This window comes from Argentina silus (genome assembly GCF_951799395.1).
Source record: "Argentina silus genome assembly, chromosome: 5".
Classification (NCBI taxonomy): domain Eukaryota; kingdom Metazoa; phylum Chordata; class Actinopteri; order Argentiniformes; family Argentinidae; genus Argentina; species Argentina silus.
Window position 1 is genome coordinate 10927363 of NC_139659.1, and position 18083 is coordinate 10945445.

The 18083-nt window shown below is 42.0% G+C and overlaps 2 protein-coding genes across 2 annotated transcripts in view; both read left to right on the plus strand.

Moving 5' to 3' along the window:
* Nucleotides 1-5836: 5836 nt before the first annotated feature.
* On the plus strand, nucleotides 5837-9503 carry rab36 (RAB36, member RAS oncogene family; the record flags this gene model as incomplete). The annotated part of the gene is made up of 10 exons (XM_083670015.1): nucleotides 5837-5890; nucleotides 7344-7435; nucleotides 7545-7619; nucleotides 7858-7959; nucleotides 8062-8126; nucleotides 8312-8363; nucleotides 8491-8572; nucleotides 8809-8899; nucleotides 9136-9252; nucleotides 9442-9503. 10 exons carry the CDS (start codon nucleotides 5837-5839, stop codon nucleotides 9501-9503), a joined length of 792 nt encoding a protein of 263 aa, XP_083526141.1.
* Nucleotides 9504-10324: 821 nt separating this feature from the next.
* The window catches only part of depdc5 (DEP domain containing 5, GATOR1 subcomplex subunit), a 17295-nt gene continuing 9536 nt past the window's right edge, over nucleotides 10325-18083 (plus strand). The window contains exons 1-24 of the mRNA XM_083670016.1: nucleotides 10325-10423; nucleotides 11094-11161; nucleotides 12251-12338; nucleotides 12445-12491; nucleotides 12624-12709; nucleotides 12818-12901; nucleotides 13025-13074; nucleotides 13165-13234; nucleotides 13405-13483; nucleotides 13638-13699; nucleotides 13845-13914; nucleotides 14092-14164; nucleotides 14327-14430; nucleotides 14540-14614; nucleotides 14754-14888; nucleotides 15011-15072; nucleotides 15293-15366; nucleotides 15537-15606; nucleotides 15762-15798; nucleotides 15929-16049; nucleotides 16177-16403; nucleotides 16668-16868; nucleotides 17337-17472; nucleotides 17640-17762. Of these exons, the coding sequence (XP_083526142.1) occupies nucleotides 11104-11161; nucleotides 12251-12338; nucleotides 12445-12491; nucleotides 12624-12709; nucleotides 12818-12901; nucleotides 13025-13074; nucleotides 13165-13234; nucleotides 13405-13483; nucleotides 13638-13699; nucleotides 13845-13914; nucleotides 14092-14164; nucleotides 14327-14430; nucleotides 14540-14614; nucleotides 14754-14888; nucleotides 15011-15072; nucleotides 15293-15366; nucleotides 15537-15606; nucleotides 15762-15798; nucleotides 15929-16049; nucleotides 16177-16403; nucleotides 16668-16868; nucleotides 17337-17472; nucleotides 17640-17762 (2132 nt within the window). The 5' untranslated portion in view covers nucleotides 10325-10423; nucleotides 11094-11103. The remainder of the gene's footprint in view (nucleotides 10424-11093; nucleotides 11162-12250; nucleotides 12339-12444; nucleotides 12492-12623; nucleotides 12710-12817; nucleotides 12902-13024; nucleotides 13075-13164; nucleotides 13235-13404; nucleotides 13484-13637; nucleotides 13700-13844; nucleotides 13915-14091; nucleotides 14165-14326; nucleotides 14431-14539; nucleotides 14615-14753; nucleotides 14889-15010; nucleotides 15073-15292; nucleotides 15367-15536; nucleotides 15607-15761; nucleotides 15799-15928; nucleotides 16050-16176; nucleotides 16404-16667; nucleotides 16869-17336; nucleotides 17473-17639; nucleotides 17763-18083) is intronic.

Sequence of the window (18083 nt, forward strand, 5' to 3'; positions counted from 1 at the left end):
GTTTTTTCTGTTTTCTTTTGGTTTGGTGTTTTTAAAATGAGTATGTATGTCAAACCTGCCTTTAAGAGCAGGTCTCTGACTTACTAGGAGAGTGTTAAACTTGTTAAGAGTCGATAGTGTTCTCCAAGATCATTCCAGTTTCCAGCAACAGAGACATCAAAAACAGTGCCAATTTTAGTGTAAATAAAAACTGATCCCATCAATAATGTTACCTTTTTGGTTTTCATTGACAGAAACATAAAAAAAAAACATGCATGATTTTGTTACTTTGGGATATTGATGCATTTTCTTTTGAATTTGTTTTCTGTTATCTTAGGTTTAACTAATATATTCCCAAATATATATAAAAGTCAAACACTGTGTACGATTGTACAGCTATTGTCTAAGAGGAATTTATTGAAAAGAGTTTTATTAATTGATATGATGATGATGATGATGATGATGATGATGATGATGATGATGATGATGATGATGACGACGAGACAATGACGAGCTCATTTCAAACCCAGCATGAGAAGACAAGTGGGTCGGGGGAGGATTAAAGGAAAAAAAAGTTTAAGACTGCAAAAAAATAAGAAAAACAAACAAACAAACCTTTCTGTTTAATCCTCCTTACGTTATTTTAGTGGAAATTGTTATACAGTGGGTATGATGTGTAAATATATTGTACGGTCCACTCTTTGTTAAAACAAATGATAAATAAAGGTTGAGTTGGAATACTGTTAATGAAAGAGTAAGCAAGAGAGAGAGGAAAACCCAGATCCACTCCTCCTCCAACCCTCACCTTCTCAGTTTAGCGGATGATGTGCAAACAACTCAGCTAAGGGCTTCAGGCTTGACTTTACTTTACAGGATGTCCACTTCAACAAAAAACAACCAATTTAGAAGAAATATAAAAAAGAACAATAACAATAAATAAAATGAATTATGCAAATTGTGGCTGTGCAGGGAATGTATTTCTTTTTGGGCAGTGGTCACGGGGTAGGGTGGTAGCATAAATGGATTGATGTAGTATATGCAGTACGTTTAAATTCTATATGAGAGAAGGTTCCATAAATGTGAGTTCCAGCTTTGGGTTTCAGAAACTTAATAGACACTTTGACTGATGAAGTACTGTTGCATCATTTCTGTTTTACTGTCTGTTGTTCTACTAACTCTAATCTCACACCATTCTCTAACTATTGCACGTCATTAACTATTTTGCAATTTGGAAGAGAACATGCTGTACCTAAATAATCTCTCTCCCCTCTTTGTTAACACACAATCAAAAGAGCTAGTCTTTACTTGACCAGCAACGCCAGGAGGGCGGAATAATTAACACCAATAAAGTATGCAATTAAATTACTCGTAAATTGATTTCAGTGATGAGCATTTTTTTTTTTGCTGCAGAGACAGTGACAGTGTGGCAGAGTTGGGATGGCCACGCATTCCACTCTAATTAGAACACAAACCCTGGTTGACCCCTCAAGGCTGCTAATGCTAACACAGCTCATTGTTTGGTCATAGACAGAGCCTGCTGCTCAGAAAAAGCAGCTATCACTGAATCTCCTCATTGACACTTCATGTTGCGGCACTGTACGCACAAACACAATGTCTGACCTCACTGTTTTTCAAAGTGAAAATCTATGGTGTAAATTGTACTCTTACAGATCATTTTGCAGCTGGTCCCCCAAAATGTAACAAGAATGCATTCGAATTTGTACCAACAATGTAATCTATCCATCTGTCATTTTCACATCTCAAATGACACAGGAGATGAGGTACGCTGCCCTGAGGGAGAGGTCACTCTGTCCCTCACCAGGTGAGAAGTGTTTACTACTTCAGATTGAGGACAGTGAATGTCAGAGCAGTGCCTAATTACCGCTAATTCATTCCATCCCTGACACGTCGGCCCTGTGGCTTCACATGTTTTTAACCTTGTGGAGGTCAAAGCCTTAGACAGAGAGAGAGAGAGGGAGAGAGAGAGAGAGAGAGAGAGAGAGAGAGAGAGAGAGAGAGAGAGAGAGAGAGGGGTGCATGCCTATCAAATAAACCTGCAGAAATCCGGCAGGACTACTTCAGTGGATATGGTTATGAGTAACAGTGGGTATTTGTGCAAGCAGTGAAAATAAATTCCATTGCAGACAAGGCAGAAGGCCTGCTGAAACCATACCTTGTGACTGTCATGAGGGGTGATACTAAGTGAGAGACAACAAAACATTTTTTTTTGAGACACTGGATGGGAAGAGAGATGTTCTGGGTATGCATACAAACATTCTAGTACCCATCAATGCTCTAATTCATCCACTTTAGTACAGTAACAAAGTCATAGGGGTCAATAAAGGCTGAAGATGTCATGTACCAACAGATTTTCTGGGCATACAGGATAAACTCAGAATGCTTACAACACAATGGAAGGTCCAAAATGCACATTGAAAGCCAGAGAATGAATGTCTACTGAAAAGTCAGCATCAAATCCAGCATAACTGTGATATGATCCTCTCCTGAAGTGCCTATCCATTAGGGTTAGGGTTAGGCTTAGGGTTGGAGGGGGGGGGGGGGGGGGGGTAGTCAAACACTGCCTTAGCTGCATTTCATGATTATTGATCAGTAATGAAATGGAATTACACCTTGGGCAAGGAGATATCATCTCATACACATTTGGGTTATTGGCTATTAAGCGGGCATTCATTGTCACTGACAAAACTTTGGCAGACTGTGTCATTGACCCTGTTCAGACCTCTCTCTACAGAGGGTTCTGTGCCTGGAACTGGCTTTGAATATTGGATGGAACATAAGTCCATAATTGCTATTTATTGTCTATGCGTATCCTAGTTTGAACATCACAGAATATACATGACATTACTTCACTGCCCAACTGATTTTGAACACTCAATACATGTTTGGGTTCAGTTTAGTTCAAATTTGGGTATGTGATAAGAAATATTTAACCTGTCTAGTATGACACAGCAATTTGCATTGACAAAGCAGTATCTGGACATCTGCTGCCTCCCAGTGGGTGCGACTGGAACTTGCAGTTGTAGCGTAAAAAGAATACACAGCAACACACCTGTCCTGTGTGGGAGTAGAGGTAGGTAGGATTTAAAAAGATGTACTTAACATTGCCTGGCATTTCCCATTTAAATCAGCTAGATAATTGCCCACCTGTGCCCCCTTATGAACCAGCGCTTCAGACTGAGAGAAGTGGCCTCTCGGTTTCCCCCCCAGAGAGTCTTCCAGAAGATGACTCTTTACCAGTCAATCAATTCTTAATGAGAGAGGGAAATGAGGGCCTCTTAGGCAATGGATCATTTCAACCTATTGCTCTATTCCAGGACTCTGCAACCTTTTGGATGTAGTGTGCCAATTTCTTCTTTTTTCAACACTCCATCAGCCCTGTGTGCCAACTAGATTTGTACATTACCTTAAAGGCCCAGCTTGCAGTTTTGCATGTTGCTGCCCTTGCTGACCACACAGAAAATTTGAAAATGTGCATATGCCACATTTTCTTATAGCGGCAAACATGAGCATATCCTTGTAAACAAACCAAACGTGCAATAGGCATGTAAAGGCCAGTGTCCTACCTGACACCAGATTTTATAAAACACTTTGTTTGTACTAATGCAGCACTCTTCACTGAACATTCTTCATCATGTGATCTCATTCCTTGATGGCTGCCAATTGATCATGGCCATTCAGCACTATTTTAAAGCTTAAATCTACATACTGGACATTTAATGATAAATTCTCAATTTGGCCTGAATTACAATGCACTCTGATCGCGTGATGACTCACCAGTCAATTCTCGAGCAACATTGTGTCTGTGAGAAGGCAGCAATATAAGTGGAATTGTATTTATTGTACCGTCACAGCGTGAAAATGTACTCTGAGTACAGATGCACTCTGCAGGATAACATAGTGTATAACCAACACCCTACAGCCCAGCTTGAAAAATGGAAAGGGTAAAACTCGCTTTCCATCAACAATATTCAATTTGCACGCTGCCAGGCTGGGGGACATTACACAAGTAACCAACTCTGCTGCTGCATAGGCACAGCCTATCGATAACAGAAAACCAACAACAGGGCTACAAGGTTACATAGACAGTCTATTTAATACTTGGCCATTAATTTACTTATCAAAACAACAGGCCTTTACATATACACATGATGAAAATAACCCGCCAGTCAACGAAGGTATTCAGAGATGTAATCATGTTGTTGATAAAGTGTGAAACACTGAAGAAGCATTTAGTCTTCTTTTAGCTCTATACTCCAACAGAAGTCTGTGACCCATTGACCCCACCAGAAGCTGTGGAAAAATATTTTCTGTTGATGCTCTGCCAGGCCTGTTCTGCAGCCATCTTCACTTGTTGTTTGTTTTGTCTTCAACAAATGAAATGCATGTTCAATTGGATTCAAATCTGAAGACTGACTTGGCCAGTCAAGAACATTCCACTTTTTGACCCTGAAAAACTCCCTAGTTGCTATGGCAGTATTTTGAATTTTTCTGATTTTTCAGCCTAACAATGGCTTAACACCTCTTTAGTCCTCATGTTGACAGGCATCAATAGCAGACTCCAAAGGCGAACGCAAAGCCTAAAATCAATACTAGACATTGACAGCTCTCTTATGCCCACACAAATGATGTGACAGAACACACCTGACGTAACAGAAACACCTGTCAATCCAGTTGTCCAATACTACTACAGGTTCCCTGAAATAGGGGGACTATGTATAAAAAGGGTTGTAATTTCTAAATGGTGAAACCAATTTGAAAAAAGAAAACATTAAATTCAAGCTGAGGATCTCTACTTTAACCTTGTAGTAAATGTTTGATTTCAAATCCAAACTGTTGGAGTATAGAGCTAAAAGAAGACAAAATGCTTCCTCTTTCCAATACTTATGGAGGTCACTGTAGTATTCACTACACATGCCTCAGTATACTGGAGGCCAAGGACAGTCCATTTAATTTAACTCTGTAGCCTAAAGAGTGTTTGTGCTCATACACTTGCCAGAGAGGGGGGCAATGGGATCTTCTTCTACAAAAGTGTGCCTAAAGCATATTGAAGAACAATGGTAGTAAGTAGACAAGCAATTTACCAAAGTCACAAATGTACAGTCTCTTCAGCTTCTCTGCGATTTCATTTCCCAATCCATGCAGGGCTTCAGCATTGAGATGTCAGGATACAGGATGTCATTTCAAATTCTGCATACATTCACGCTACAGCAGGTGGATGTCGGTAAGTAGGCTACCTATGACCAGGTGTAGTCTCTTGTTCAATGTTTTGCCTGAAACATGAAACATGTATTTCAGACGTATGTGGTATGGAGCTCATAGTCATGAATGGCGATCAGGTCTCACCTCACGTGACAGATGCCCGTGGGACACGGTTGTTGTCATGGAGATGCGGGTTGGACTTGATGCATTGAACAGAGCTCGAGATAGCTTGCTACAGTAGCGACACAATTATCGCTACAAGTCGGCAAGAAATTCGTAAGTACACGTCGTTCATGATTTCATTGATGGTTTACCGTGTTGCCATTTTTGTTAATGGCTAATGTAATTACATTGACAAAATGTTGCGGCGTAATGACGAGACTCGCTACAGTAGCCACTCGAGTTGCAATCAGTCAGACTGGCACCCGCGACGCTTGACTGAGATTTTGCAGTAACTTTCTCTTATTCAACGATGAATATTGCATTTAAATAGAGTGTGCTTTGGAATGTATTAATGGTGGTGAGGCTGTACGGTATATGGCTAGATATGTGAACACAGTCGTGCATCGCAATGGTCACAAGACTCTCACCCACAGGTTTTTGCACACCCATCATCAGCGAGACGAGGAACGGGATAATGCAGTTCTCACCGCCCGTCAGCAAGGACAGGGTGATTTGCAAGTTCCCAAAGGTACCTGGCTCCAGAGCACCACCAGCCTATTGATCATCCGGGACCAGTATTTCAAAATGTGTTATCTGGTTATCTCAGAATGAAGAATCCGGATCATTCTTCTGATCCAGATTACACATTTTGAAATACTGAGAATACTCAAAATCTGCCATATAGATCTGATCCTGGATCGCAAAAAATAATCAAACTCAAGGTAGTGATTAGGATAGTTTAATTCCGAACATGGGTTGGGAAAACATAATATACTTAAATATATAAATTAAATAAAGGTTAGTAATAGTATTTAATGTAGTGTGAGTTATCCAGAGAGATGTTGAATTGTGTCAATGTGTTATATCATGAGTTATGCAGATAAGCATATATTTACTTACAAAAACATCTTTTTTTGTCTTCGCTACTTTTCTTCATGTAGTTCACTCATGTCATGTTGTGACATTACCTTGTCCAGTAGATGGCAAGATCGAGGCCTATACAAAGCACTGAAAATGCAGATTCTGTGAACTTGATCTTATGTTATCTGAATCAGACTGATCTTATCCGATAATGAAATACCGCTCAAAATCAGCCAAATCGATCTGATCCTGGATAGCAAAAAAAAAAGGCCATTACAGATACTGGATCATTCTGATCCAGATTAAACGTTTTGAAATACCGGGCCCTGGACTGATGCTTTGGTTAGGAGGATACAGTCATATTACTGTGCAGTAACACATACATGTAGCTTCACCATCGGAAGTACTGCCTTTCAAAACATCATCAACACCACAGACCTTTACTGTGAACTTCAGAAGTGGGGAAAAAGGAGGTAGAGTGACAAGACGTCCTTATTGGAAACCTGAAATATCCACTCAGCGTCCTCAACAGATGGCTGAATGAAGGCTGGATCACAGGACTCAGACTAATTCTGGGGAGGGCATACAGTTTGTCTACTCAACTCCAACCTACCCAATAAGGCGTCTTTCAGCTGTTTCTCACAGCATATAACCCCTAACTCTTAGTGTAGGACATAGTTATGAATATTAAGATGCTGTTGCCAGGCTGCAAACCCTTAAGAGGATCATCATGTGACATGTACACAATCATCATATGCCAACATGGCTACAGAAATGTTGTTCATCACTGCACCTGGCTCCTCTCCAAAAGTAAATTGAATTTAAAGAGAGCAGGAGGATGTTTGGGGCACTTTTTAGAGAAAGGCTCCTAATGCCAGCGAGACTAAGTGGAACAGCAAGACTTCATACATACTGTAGATAGTATTTTCATTGTAGTGACAAAAATATAAATACCCTCAGCCTGTCTGATGGGAGCTCATAAAATAATTATGTCTATAATATATAATTTGATGTTTTCATTGCAGATACCAAGCAATGCATGCATTCACTGTGTTTATGTAGTATGTCATGAAGAATAAATATGTCAGTTCAGTTAACGTCTATGCGACTGCTCTTTCCAGTGCTATACCCCACAGGCCTGTCTACAGATGAAGGATGACTGGAATAGCCAGGCCAAGGTTGCCTGTAAGGACAGAGCTGCCAGACATCAAGGGTGAGTTGGCTGGTTTGTTGATTTGCTTGCATCTGACTGACTCATTGATTGATATCAGATTTGTCTGCAGAAGCAGCAGTGGTTTCAATCATTTGTATTTCCTTTAAAGATGGGACAGACTGAAGATGTCTAAAGCAGTGGTTGTTGGGGATGTGAATGTGGGCAAGACCTGCCTAATCAATAGGTACAGTATTCAGTCACATTACAGCACTATGAATGTCTAATCATAATGATACAGCAGGCTGATACTCACAGTGCTTATGTATGCCTAGAGTAGGTCCATTACCTACTTGCATTATAGCCCATGTAGTGATCTATCATTTACAGCTAATACTGTAACTACTATCTACTATCTTCTTTATTCTTTAGGTGGTCTATTTTAAACTGTTTACTTCTTTGTATGTTCTGTGTTTTGTTCCCAGGTTCTGTAAAGACATATTTGACAGAGACTACAAGGCCACCATTGGGGTGGACTTTGAGATCGAGAGGTTTGAGCTCTCTGGAGTTCCATATTCTCTTCAGATGTGAGTGGGTCGTGCTCCAGTTTCAGTTATATAATAGTCAATCAATCCATATACAGTATTTATATTCAAATGTGTATTCATTTGCTCTCTTTTTCGATGTAGTTGGGACACGGCTGGACAGGAAAAATTCAAATGCATTGCGTCAGCGTACTACAGAGGGGCTCAGGGTAACAGCCTCTGTTTTCTCACCTCTTTAAAAATGTCTATATTTTTGTGTATATTTTTTGTATATATGTTTTGCGGAATATTCCTTGTAGCATTTCAATTACTTTTCAATATAATTTACAGTGTAGAGTAGAATAATATTCTGCAGCTATCATCACGCCTCTGTGTTTTTGTTTGTTTTTCATAGTGATTGTCACAGTCTTTGACATGGCAGACATTATGACCCTGGAACACACACGGTACGTTGGTTAGATTATGAAATCAAGGGCAAGCAAAAAGATCAATCAGAACAATCAAAGGCAAGGCAAAACAACTCTCTCTCTCTCTCTCTCTCTCTCTCTCTCTCTCTCTCTCTCTCTCATATAGGCAATGGCTGGAGGAGGCAATGAGGGAGAATGAACCTGGTTCCTGTTCGGTTTTCCTGGTCGGCACCAAGAGTGACCTAATTGTGAGTGTAGTTTATTACACATGTATTGTACGTGGATCCTGATAGATAAGTGTTTTCATTTCGTGCAATGTGTGCACATCGGTTTGTAAACAATAGCATGGGCGGAGGAGGAGGGTAATCACTTGCAGTTCAGGTGGAGCATGCAGCAAAACGTTTTGAGTTCTATGATCTTTTGTCTCTATGTCCCCAATCTATAATCTTTTGTCTCTATAATATTGTGTCTCTTTGTCCCAAAGACCCCAGAGGAGCACCATAGGACAGAGAGGGACGCTGTCAAGATGGCTACTGAGATGAAAGCTGAGTTTTGGTCTGTGTCAGCCAAAACAGGTACAGACCAGAGGCGACTGTGATGCCATGTTATAACCTAAACACCATGTTATAACATAAACACCATTTTATAACATAAACACAAGTGACACCATGGCTAGATTGCAATGTGGATGTTAAAGGTGCTCTATGTAACAATTCCACCTGGAAATAGCTCTAAATGTCAATATCTGTTGCAGTAAAGGAATGAAATTCCATTGAGAGTGTTATAAGGGATGTTATATGCTGTGTTATAGGGGAGAATGTGGCGGAGTTCTTCTTCAGGGTAGCAGCACTGACCTTTGAAGACTCCATACTTAAGGACCTGGAGAGAGGGATCACTTCCACTCGTATTGGAGGAGGAGACAGCATCAGTAAGAGACCCATTTCAAATCAGAATGGGGATGGGAGGGTGGGGGGTGAGAGTATGGGGACTGACAGATATTAGTTATGTCTTCAGTAACTCACACCTTCGAGTGAAAATGATTATTTATCAAACCTGTAAGCTTTGTGAGTATTTTGATACGATTTGGACTTGATGTTCCTGATTTCTACCCTGTCAGAGCCGGACAGAGCCAACCTGGAGGAGCCCCAGGGCAAAGAGGTGAAGAAAAACTGCTGCTGAAAACGAGGACTGCTGGAAACTGAGATAAGAGAAGAATGCCCAAATATGGGCATGTCTAGAAAAATGTGGCAAATGTGGACACATACTGTATTCTTCCACAGGCTCCCTCTCAGTCTCCACTGGTTTCATTCAAATGATGCCTTATACTTTAGAATGGACACACATATCCCTCTAGCCTAGAATCATGAAAAACTGCCATGACTTTTGGGATTTACTCTGTCCCAAATTGGTATCTGGTCATTAATGACCTTTATTATGCATTATGAAGTATTATTAATTAATATTCAGTATTGTGTCTGTAGTTTTAAGAAGATTTACACTGTCATTTGGGTGATGAAAGAGTGATGGTGCCCATCCAAGATATGTTGGTTTTGTATTGGGAGAACACTTTTGGATGCATTTTTACTCATCAATTCAATCCCTTGTGTGCTGTTCTAGCTGTGCTCATGTAATTATTTATTTTTGTGACTAGAAATGACTAAACAAACACAGCTTGTTGAACATGAAACATTTCTCAGATGTAACTATGTTGTATCAATTCTTCTTATCAAAATAAAATGTCATATTTTTGTATCGGTCAGAAAAATACAATGTTGCTTGCTTGAATCATGGGCATATCAAATATCTGCATTATCATGATAAACTTCACCAGTATGATTCAAGATGTGCACCGTCAGGATGCGCAGGGATCGGAATATACGCCCAATCGTGCTACATAGAACGTGACGTGTAATGTGAATACCCAATCATCTACTTCCATCAAATGAAGTGACCAATCACGAAATGATGTGGGCGCGAACACTTCATGTTTTGGAGGAAATGGAAGCATTGTGCTAGTTTACAGCTCGTACAGTCAAAAACAACTATGAAACGAGTTGTAATTTCAATGCTCTCGTATTTAATTTAAATGCTTTCTCAAGGCAAGTCTTAACTTCTATGTAATTCCTATGTTTATTGCCTTAGTGTGTTGTCCGTTAACTTTTTAACAGCTCACAAAAGTGAGCAGCTAGCTTGTTAGCTAGCTTGACAGATTGTCACGAGACAGGCTGTACTGCATTTACATTTACATGTACCTTTATGGCATTTAGCAGATGCCTTTACCCAAAGCGACTTACAACAAATACATTTGTCGAAGTAAGTGAAAAGATGAGTCTTAAATCTACGGCGGAAGATAGGTAGTGACTGCAGCCCTGACAGAAGTGGGAAGCTCGTTCCACCAGCGGGACGCCAGGACAGTGAAAAGCCGTGACCGAGTAGCGCGGCTGCTGCATCCACGTAGAGGCGGCCAGCCGAGGTGGAAGAGCGGAGTGATCGGGCAGGGTTTTGGGGGCTGACCATTGCTTCCAAGTAGGGAGGGGCTGTTCCCTTTGCCGCCCGGTAGGCGAGCACCAGGGTCTTGAATCTGATGCGAGCTGCTACCGGGAGCCAGTGAAGGGTGCGAAGGAGGGGGGTTGCCTGGGAGATTGAACACCAGACGGGCGGCAGCATCCTGGTGTTTAATACAGCATACTGCTAGTATTTGGTGCTGAATACTAATGTGTCCCCAAAACCTTGCAATTCCCAGTGATTGTTGTGTTTGTGTGTCTTTAGCAGACTCATCATGAAGACTAATAAATCGTATAAGCTTGTGGTGCACAAGAAAGGGTTTGGAGGGAGTGGTGAGTGACATTTCATCGCTTCACTGTTATAATATTCATAATCTGCTGTTGAAGGCTAGGGTGACCAGACGTCCCCGTTTTCCGGGGACAGCCCCCGTTTTTGGTGGCCTGTCTCCGGAAATGTCCCCGTTTTTAACTGTGCGTTAAAAACAGACCACAAAGTGAAATAATATTTTACGTGGCAAGAAAGACCGGACAGCAGAGCCTACCGGTTGACGTCTCAATCGCGTTGTGCTTGTTTTTGCCAACAGACTGGGCTGCTCGCTATAGCAGCTTCATATCACTCTTATTCTTCTACTTGATTCTCTAGTTTTACAGAAAACTGCTGTGGAAAACTTGGCCAGAAGCTAGCAAGTGTCAAGTGAATCCACAACAGATATGTAGACTAAGTTATCTAGCTACTGTCATGGTAAGCTAGGTTAAAAAAAAACAAAAAAACGTTCACATGTAAACATGCAGTGGACGGCCTATTTTGAAAATGTGAGTCTATTAAATGAATGCACAATTAATGATGAGAATATTTATTTGTAGAGTACAATATTAATGGTTTGGCATTATCAGAAGTAGTGTGAAAATATATTTTGAAATTTTCATAAAAGCATAATGTTTTCTGTTAGAGAGTGCAGATGAAGGAAAGGAGGAAGACTGGATAGGAAGAAGAGTGAAGGAGATAGAGGAGGAAAGGTAAAGATACGAGTACAGAGCCTGCCAACCTCCCTTCAACCTCCCCTGCCAGGAGTTCATGGAGAAGCTGGCCAAAGACAGCAATCCTGAAGAAAATACATTCTTCTGAGAAATATACAGATTAGGTTGATATAAGTATATTATGTAGTGACCAATCTCATCATCATCTTATTTCTTTATTATGTTGTTAAGGATTTCAGTTACCACGTCAAAATACATGAAACCGGAATTGTCTCCCTTTTTTATTTAATAGATAATAACATTGGATATTTTCATTATGTATTGACCGCCGAACTGGAAATGTCCCTGGTTTTCATTTCAGAAATCTGGTCACCTTATTGAAGGCATGTGTTTCACCTGTCATAATTGTCGCGAAATGTCGACATATACCCTCTCTTGTCACAGATGACGAGTTGGTGGTGAACCCAAAGGTTTTCCACCAAGTGACTCTTGGGGACATAATTGAGATTGCACACCCCACAGATGAATACAGGTGAGCATGCATGCATGCCAAGACGTTCTATAACATGCACCTGAACACATCTATGTATCTTCCATCTAACGTTCCTATGTCTCTCTTTCTCTCACACCCCCAACAGCCCTCTATTGTTGCAGGTGAAGAGTCTCAAAGAAGACCTCCAGAAAGGTATACCATGTTGTTATTTTTTTTAATCTTCTCCATACTCATCGCACTTGAATCTGTCAGGTGGCACACTTCTGTTCTGCACAATGTATCTGTACAATTATGTAATACAATACCTTCATTTCTTTTCTCTAGAGACAATCAGTGTTGACCAGACTGTAGCCCAAGCCTTCAAACTTCGGGCGTACCAGGATGTCATCGTTAACATTGTGGATCCTAAGGTGTTTTATATCTATGTTATATCTTTTACAACTGTGACACAGTTGACTGAATTACTGTCCTCTGCATTATCAAGAGAGAGAGAGTTATATCATGTATTTCTGTGGTAGGATGTGACACTGGACCTTGTAGAGCTCACCTTCAAAGACCAATACATCGGAAGGGGAGACATGTGGAGGCTGAAGAAGAGTCTGGTGAGAGTGGAAGTGTGCGCATACATCAGTGGACTTATGGAGTATACTAGTCATGAGCTTTTGTTTGCTTTTTGCAAGGTATACATTTATTCTGACTTTTAACTCTTACACTGTTTATTTAAGGTGAGCACCTGTGCTTATGTGACCCAGAAAGTGGAGTTTGCAGGCATCAGGTACCGAATACATTTGACTTGATAACTACTGTGTGTTTTTGTGCTGGGTCTGGGTTTCTGTCCCTCACTCTGTGTCCTCCTCCTCTACAGAGCCCAGGCCAGTGAGCTATGGGTGAAAGGAGAGAAGGTTACCTGTGGCTACATCAGTGAAGACACCAGGGTGAGTAACAGACCTATAACCTGCCATCAACAAAGTCATTGAGAATGATTTCAGGTACTGAAAACACAAGGTACTGAGACACTGTAATACATATTTCCTCATGACTCTTGGTGATATCGCTTTTCATGTTTGTTTGTTTTATGAATACATCTGTGACACCTGTAACACAGGTGGTGTTCAGATCCACCTCTGCAATGGTGTACATCTTCATCCAGATGAGCTGTGAGATGTGGGACTTTGACATCTATGGTTAGTTGGACTTCTATCCTGACTAAGTTATCAATGTATTCATTAGTTATAAGATTTTCTAGTCTGAATGTTTATTTTCTCTTGGGTGTAAAGTGACATTAAGGTGGGAAATATTTTTCCTTTTTTTTTTTTTTTTTTTTTTTTTTTTTTTCAGGTGATCTCTACTTTGAGAAGGCAGTCAGTGGTTTTCTGTCTGACTTGTTTGCCAAATGGAAGGTTTGTGATTGACATTCTGTGTCACAGTTGCTATTCTTAAATCCGGTAACCAAGCATATTGTGGAACACTTTCATGTTCTAAGGCAGTAAAATGCAAAGGGTGTTCAGATATTCATCCTTGAGAGATTTGATTGACTTTCCTTAGGAGAAGAATTGCAGCCATGAGGTGACGGTGGTGCTTTTCTCACGCACGTTCTACAACGCTAAAACTATGGGTGAGCCTCCTTTCCCCATTCTGTGAGACTTAATGAATGTCATATGCTTTCTATTATATCACGATGATCCAATTTATTTTTGGTTGACTCATGAATCCATTCATTTTCAGATTTGTTTGATTTAGTTTGTTGGTAAAAACATTCACTTATCCCTTTCTGATGTTCCATCACCCTCAGAGGAGTTTCCTGAGATCTTGAGAGGTTCCATCAGACAGGACCATGAGAGCCGCTTCTATGAAGATTTCTACAGGTTTAGACAACCTCACCATCTGTGCCGATACATAGTAGTTCAGACTTTCAAACTCAAGCTTTTTGTGTCTGTCAGAAGAGGTCAACATACAGTATATCAGTTTGTTTTCACATATGAATGTTCTGCCTGGCTCAAGGTGTTCCTCCTGTGTATTGTGTGCAGGGTAGTTGCTCAGACTGAGAGACGTGATGAGTGGACCTCTCTACTGGTCACCATCAAGAAGCTCTTCATTCAGTATCCTGTTTTGGTGCGGTTAAAAGAAGCAGGTAGTGGACCAGACACAATGTTCAAGGCATTTGGCTTAGTGAGTTAGGGCACTTATGAACATTGTTATCTTGTTAATCTTTGGTATGTGTGATATTTTTTTCGTGATAGATGGTTTCCCCTCTGGCAATAACTCTACCGCAGCTCAGGGGAATTATCTTGAGGCCATTAACTTGTCTTTTAACGGTGAGTCTGCCAATTGTTTGATGCTCAGTGTTCCCTATGAACCACATATCATCTTGTCACTTGGTGACTTTCAAACATAGTTTTAAACTTCCTCTCTCTTCTCTCTCTCTCTCTCTCTCTCTCTCACACACACATACAGTATTCGACAAGCATTACATCAACCGTAACTTTGACCGGACCGGTCAAATGTCTGTGGTCATCACCCCTGGAGTGGGCGTGTTTGAAGTGGACCGCCTGCTCATGATCCTGACCAAACAGCGCATGATTGACAATGGTGAGTAATGGAGATGTCCTGTATCCATCATTATGATCATGTAGATGGTTCGGACAGTTATGAAAATGATACCTACAGTGCTACAGTGATCATGATGCTGGTGACTCTTCTACTCTGGGCAGGTATTGGTGTAGACTTGGTGTGTATGGGAGAACAGCCGCTTCATGCAGTGCCTCTATTGAAGGTACAGTAAGACACTTTTTATTCATCTTCCTTATGTATGAATACAAGTTCTCTGTCTGGGTTCAAGCTCTCTCACTCAGTATGTTAAGCTCTGATATATATAATTCAGGATGCCTATTTTTGTCTCCAGCTCACTTCATACAGTACGCTACACATCACTCCCTTTGTTTGTACGATGCATTTTTAAAAGTCACTGGTCTTTTCCCTCTGCTGTTGACCAGCTTCACAACCGGACAGTGCCTGGAGACTCCAGACTGGGAGATGACTACAACCTGCCCCACTGGATCAATCACAGGTGGGAGAAGATACAGCTGATGGGGGATAAAGATGGAGAGAGAGAGAGTAGGGGAGAAGAAAAGAAGGAACAGGAACATGTGGGGATGGGGGGGGGGGGATTTAGAGAAGGGAAGGAACCTTTTTTTTTTTTTCTTCTAACGTCATCTATCTCCGTTGTTATGACCACAGCTTCTACACATCCAGAAGCCAGAACTCCTGCAGCTTCTTCACGCCTCGCATCAAGCTGGCAGGACGCAAGGTACAGTACTTCCTGTCGACCCAACCTAGTCTGTGAGGTCGCACCGTGCACCTCGTATTCCCCATACCGTTTCTTTCTACCGTGTCACTTTATGACCCATCTTTGACACATCTGTTTTTGCTCTGAAAGCTAATCGCTTGTCTGTTTATTTTCAGCTCCTCGCAGAAAAATTCAAGAGCAACAAAGACCACAGTAAGAGAGCACGTCAACATGATGAGGGTTGCTTTCGATTCCCTGCTGTTCGTCATCGTCATCATTATCATCATCATCGCTCCTCTGGCATCTCTGTCATGAACTGTTCCTTTCTCACTCCCTCTTTCAGCTCTTGCGGCTCCGAAGGACTCAGAGAACAGCCTTCCCATACAGGTGGACTACGATGCCCATGATGCACAGGTGTTCAGGCTTCCTGGTCCGTCTCGAGCCCAGAGGAGCACTAACTTCAGGTACCAGTCAAACTTAACAACCATACACAGGGATTGTAGTTTTGAGAAATCCCTCACATGACTACCAAACCATGTACATGTCCAGGGAATAAGAGTGACCCTGTGTGACCCGGTCTCTTATCAGCAGGATGGGCAGGGAGAGGGAGGCGAGTGGACGGAAGAGCTGGGGGTCAGCGGACGTGAGTGGGGGCATGTGTGGTGCGTCCCCCCCCATCCGCTCTGGAGGACCGGACGAGCAGCGGAGCCTGGCGTCTGATGACAGTCTTGGGCGTGTCTCCAACATCCTGCTCATCCCCCGCATGCCCCCTGCCCAGTATGAAGTCAGCAGCTCCCTGGGATACACCAGCACCAGAGGTAACAACACTTACATCACTTCACTTGTTCACTGTGGGAATCTGTATTGTCGAGGAGGGTTTTTGGTCATTGTATGACTGTTTTATTTTCTGATTCAATGCAATTCATACGAGACTGCACATCTGCATTCATGTGTTTGTGGTGTAGACGGGTACTGTATTTTTCTGTGCTGTTTGCATGTGTCATCTCTCTCTCTCCTCTCTCTCTTTCTCTCTCTCTCTCTCTCTCTTTCTCTCTCTCTCTCTCTCTCTCTCTCTCTGTCAGAGCTGCTGGAGAAGATGATGGAGTCTCAGAGGGACTCCAGTGCTCCAGGCAGGTTCACGGTGGGCAGCGCTGAGTCCACCCTCCACGTGCGTCCGGGGGGCTACACCCCGCAGAGGGCCCTCATCAACCCCTTCGCCCCCTCACGCATGCCCATGAAGCTCACCTCCAACCGCAGGCGCTGGATGCACACCTTCCCCGTGGGTGAGGAGACATTTACATTCATGGCATTTAGCAGACGCCTTTATCCAAAGCGACTTACAACAAATACATTTGTTTAAGTAAGTGAATCATCTATCCACCAGTCATCATAAGAAAAAGTAATCAATGCTCAGACCAGGGGCCATAGGCAGTCACAATGCTAGAAGAAGGAAAACATTTTTTTTTTTTTTTTTTTTTTTTTAATCAAGAGAGAAACTTGTACTTGTTTTTTTGACCTGCTGGGACACAGTCAAGAAGTTATATTTTTAGTGCAAAACGGAAGCAGCACAGGAGAGAGAGAGAGGCTTGGTGACTGTAGACCAATTCAGGTTTATTCATGGACTTAATCCACATATAGTACAAGCAAACAATACAAGACATTACAGGTACGAGACTCGTAGGAATAGATTGAAGATTCACGTCATGATGATTTTTGAATGATCGGATACATGTGACACTGCTGTGTTCCAGGCCCGTCAGGAGAGGCCATTCAGATCCACCACCAGACGAGGCAGAACATGGCCGAACTGCAGGGCAGCGAGCAGAGAGACCCCGCCCACACCTTAGCCGAGCTCCTGGAACTGGCCTATCAGGAGGCCACCGGGAGGTTAGAAAAACAACCCCCATTTGGGACGGTCATGGCCTCTTGTAGTTCATGATAGGTTAAGCTTCAGTGAGTGGAGTCAGCACAGATTTGACCGTGTGTGTGTGTGTGTGTGTGTGTGTGTGTGTGTGTGTGTGTGTGTGTGTGTGTGTGTGTGTGTGTGTGTTTAGACGAACGGCATCTCGACAGACAGGAGAGAATGGGCTGTATTCCAGCGGCGTGATGGAGGAGTTTACCTGCAGCTCGGCCAGCAGTAACAGCACTGGTACACAACACACACACTCATGTCACTGGTGCACAGGTTCAGCAGTTTCTACACACATAGAGGATAATATATCCAAGCATACAAAAATGTCTTATTTCAGGTACGTACTGTACATATGTGATCCTTTCTCAGTCAGGGGAAGTTGGCGGAGGTAAAAATCGGAGAACGGGCTAATGTAATGCATGGAATGGAATGAGGAATGGTATCAAACACACAATGGTATCAAACACGTGTGTTTTATACCACTCCTCATTCTGTTCCATGAATTACAATGAGCCTGTCCTCCGATTTCTACCTCCACCAGCCTCCACTGTTCTCTATATATGTAATGTGGTTGATGATTTGCACC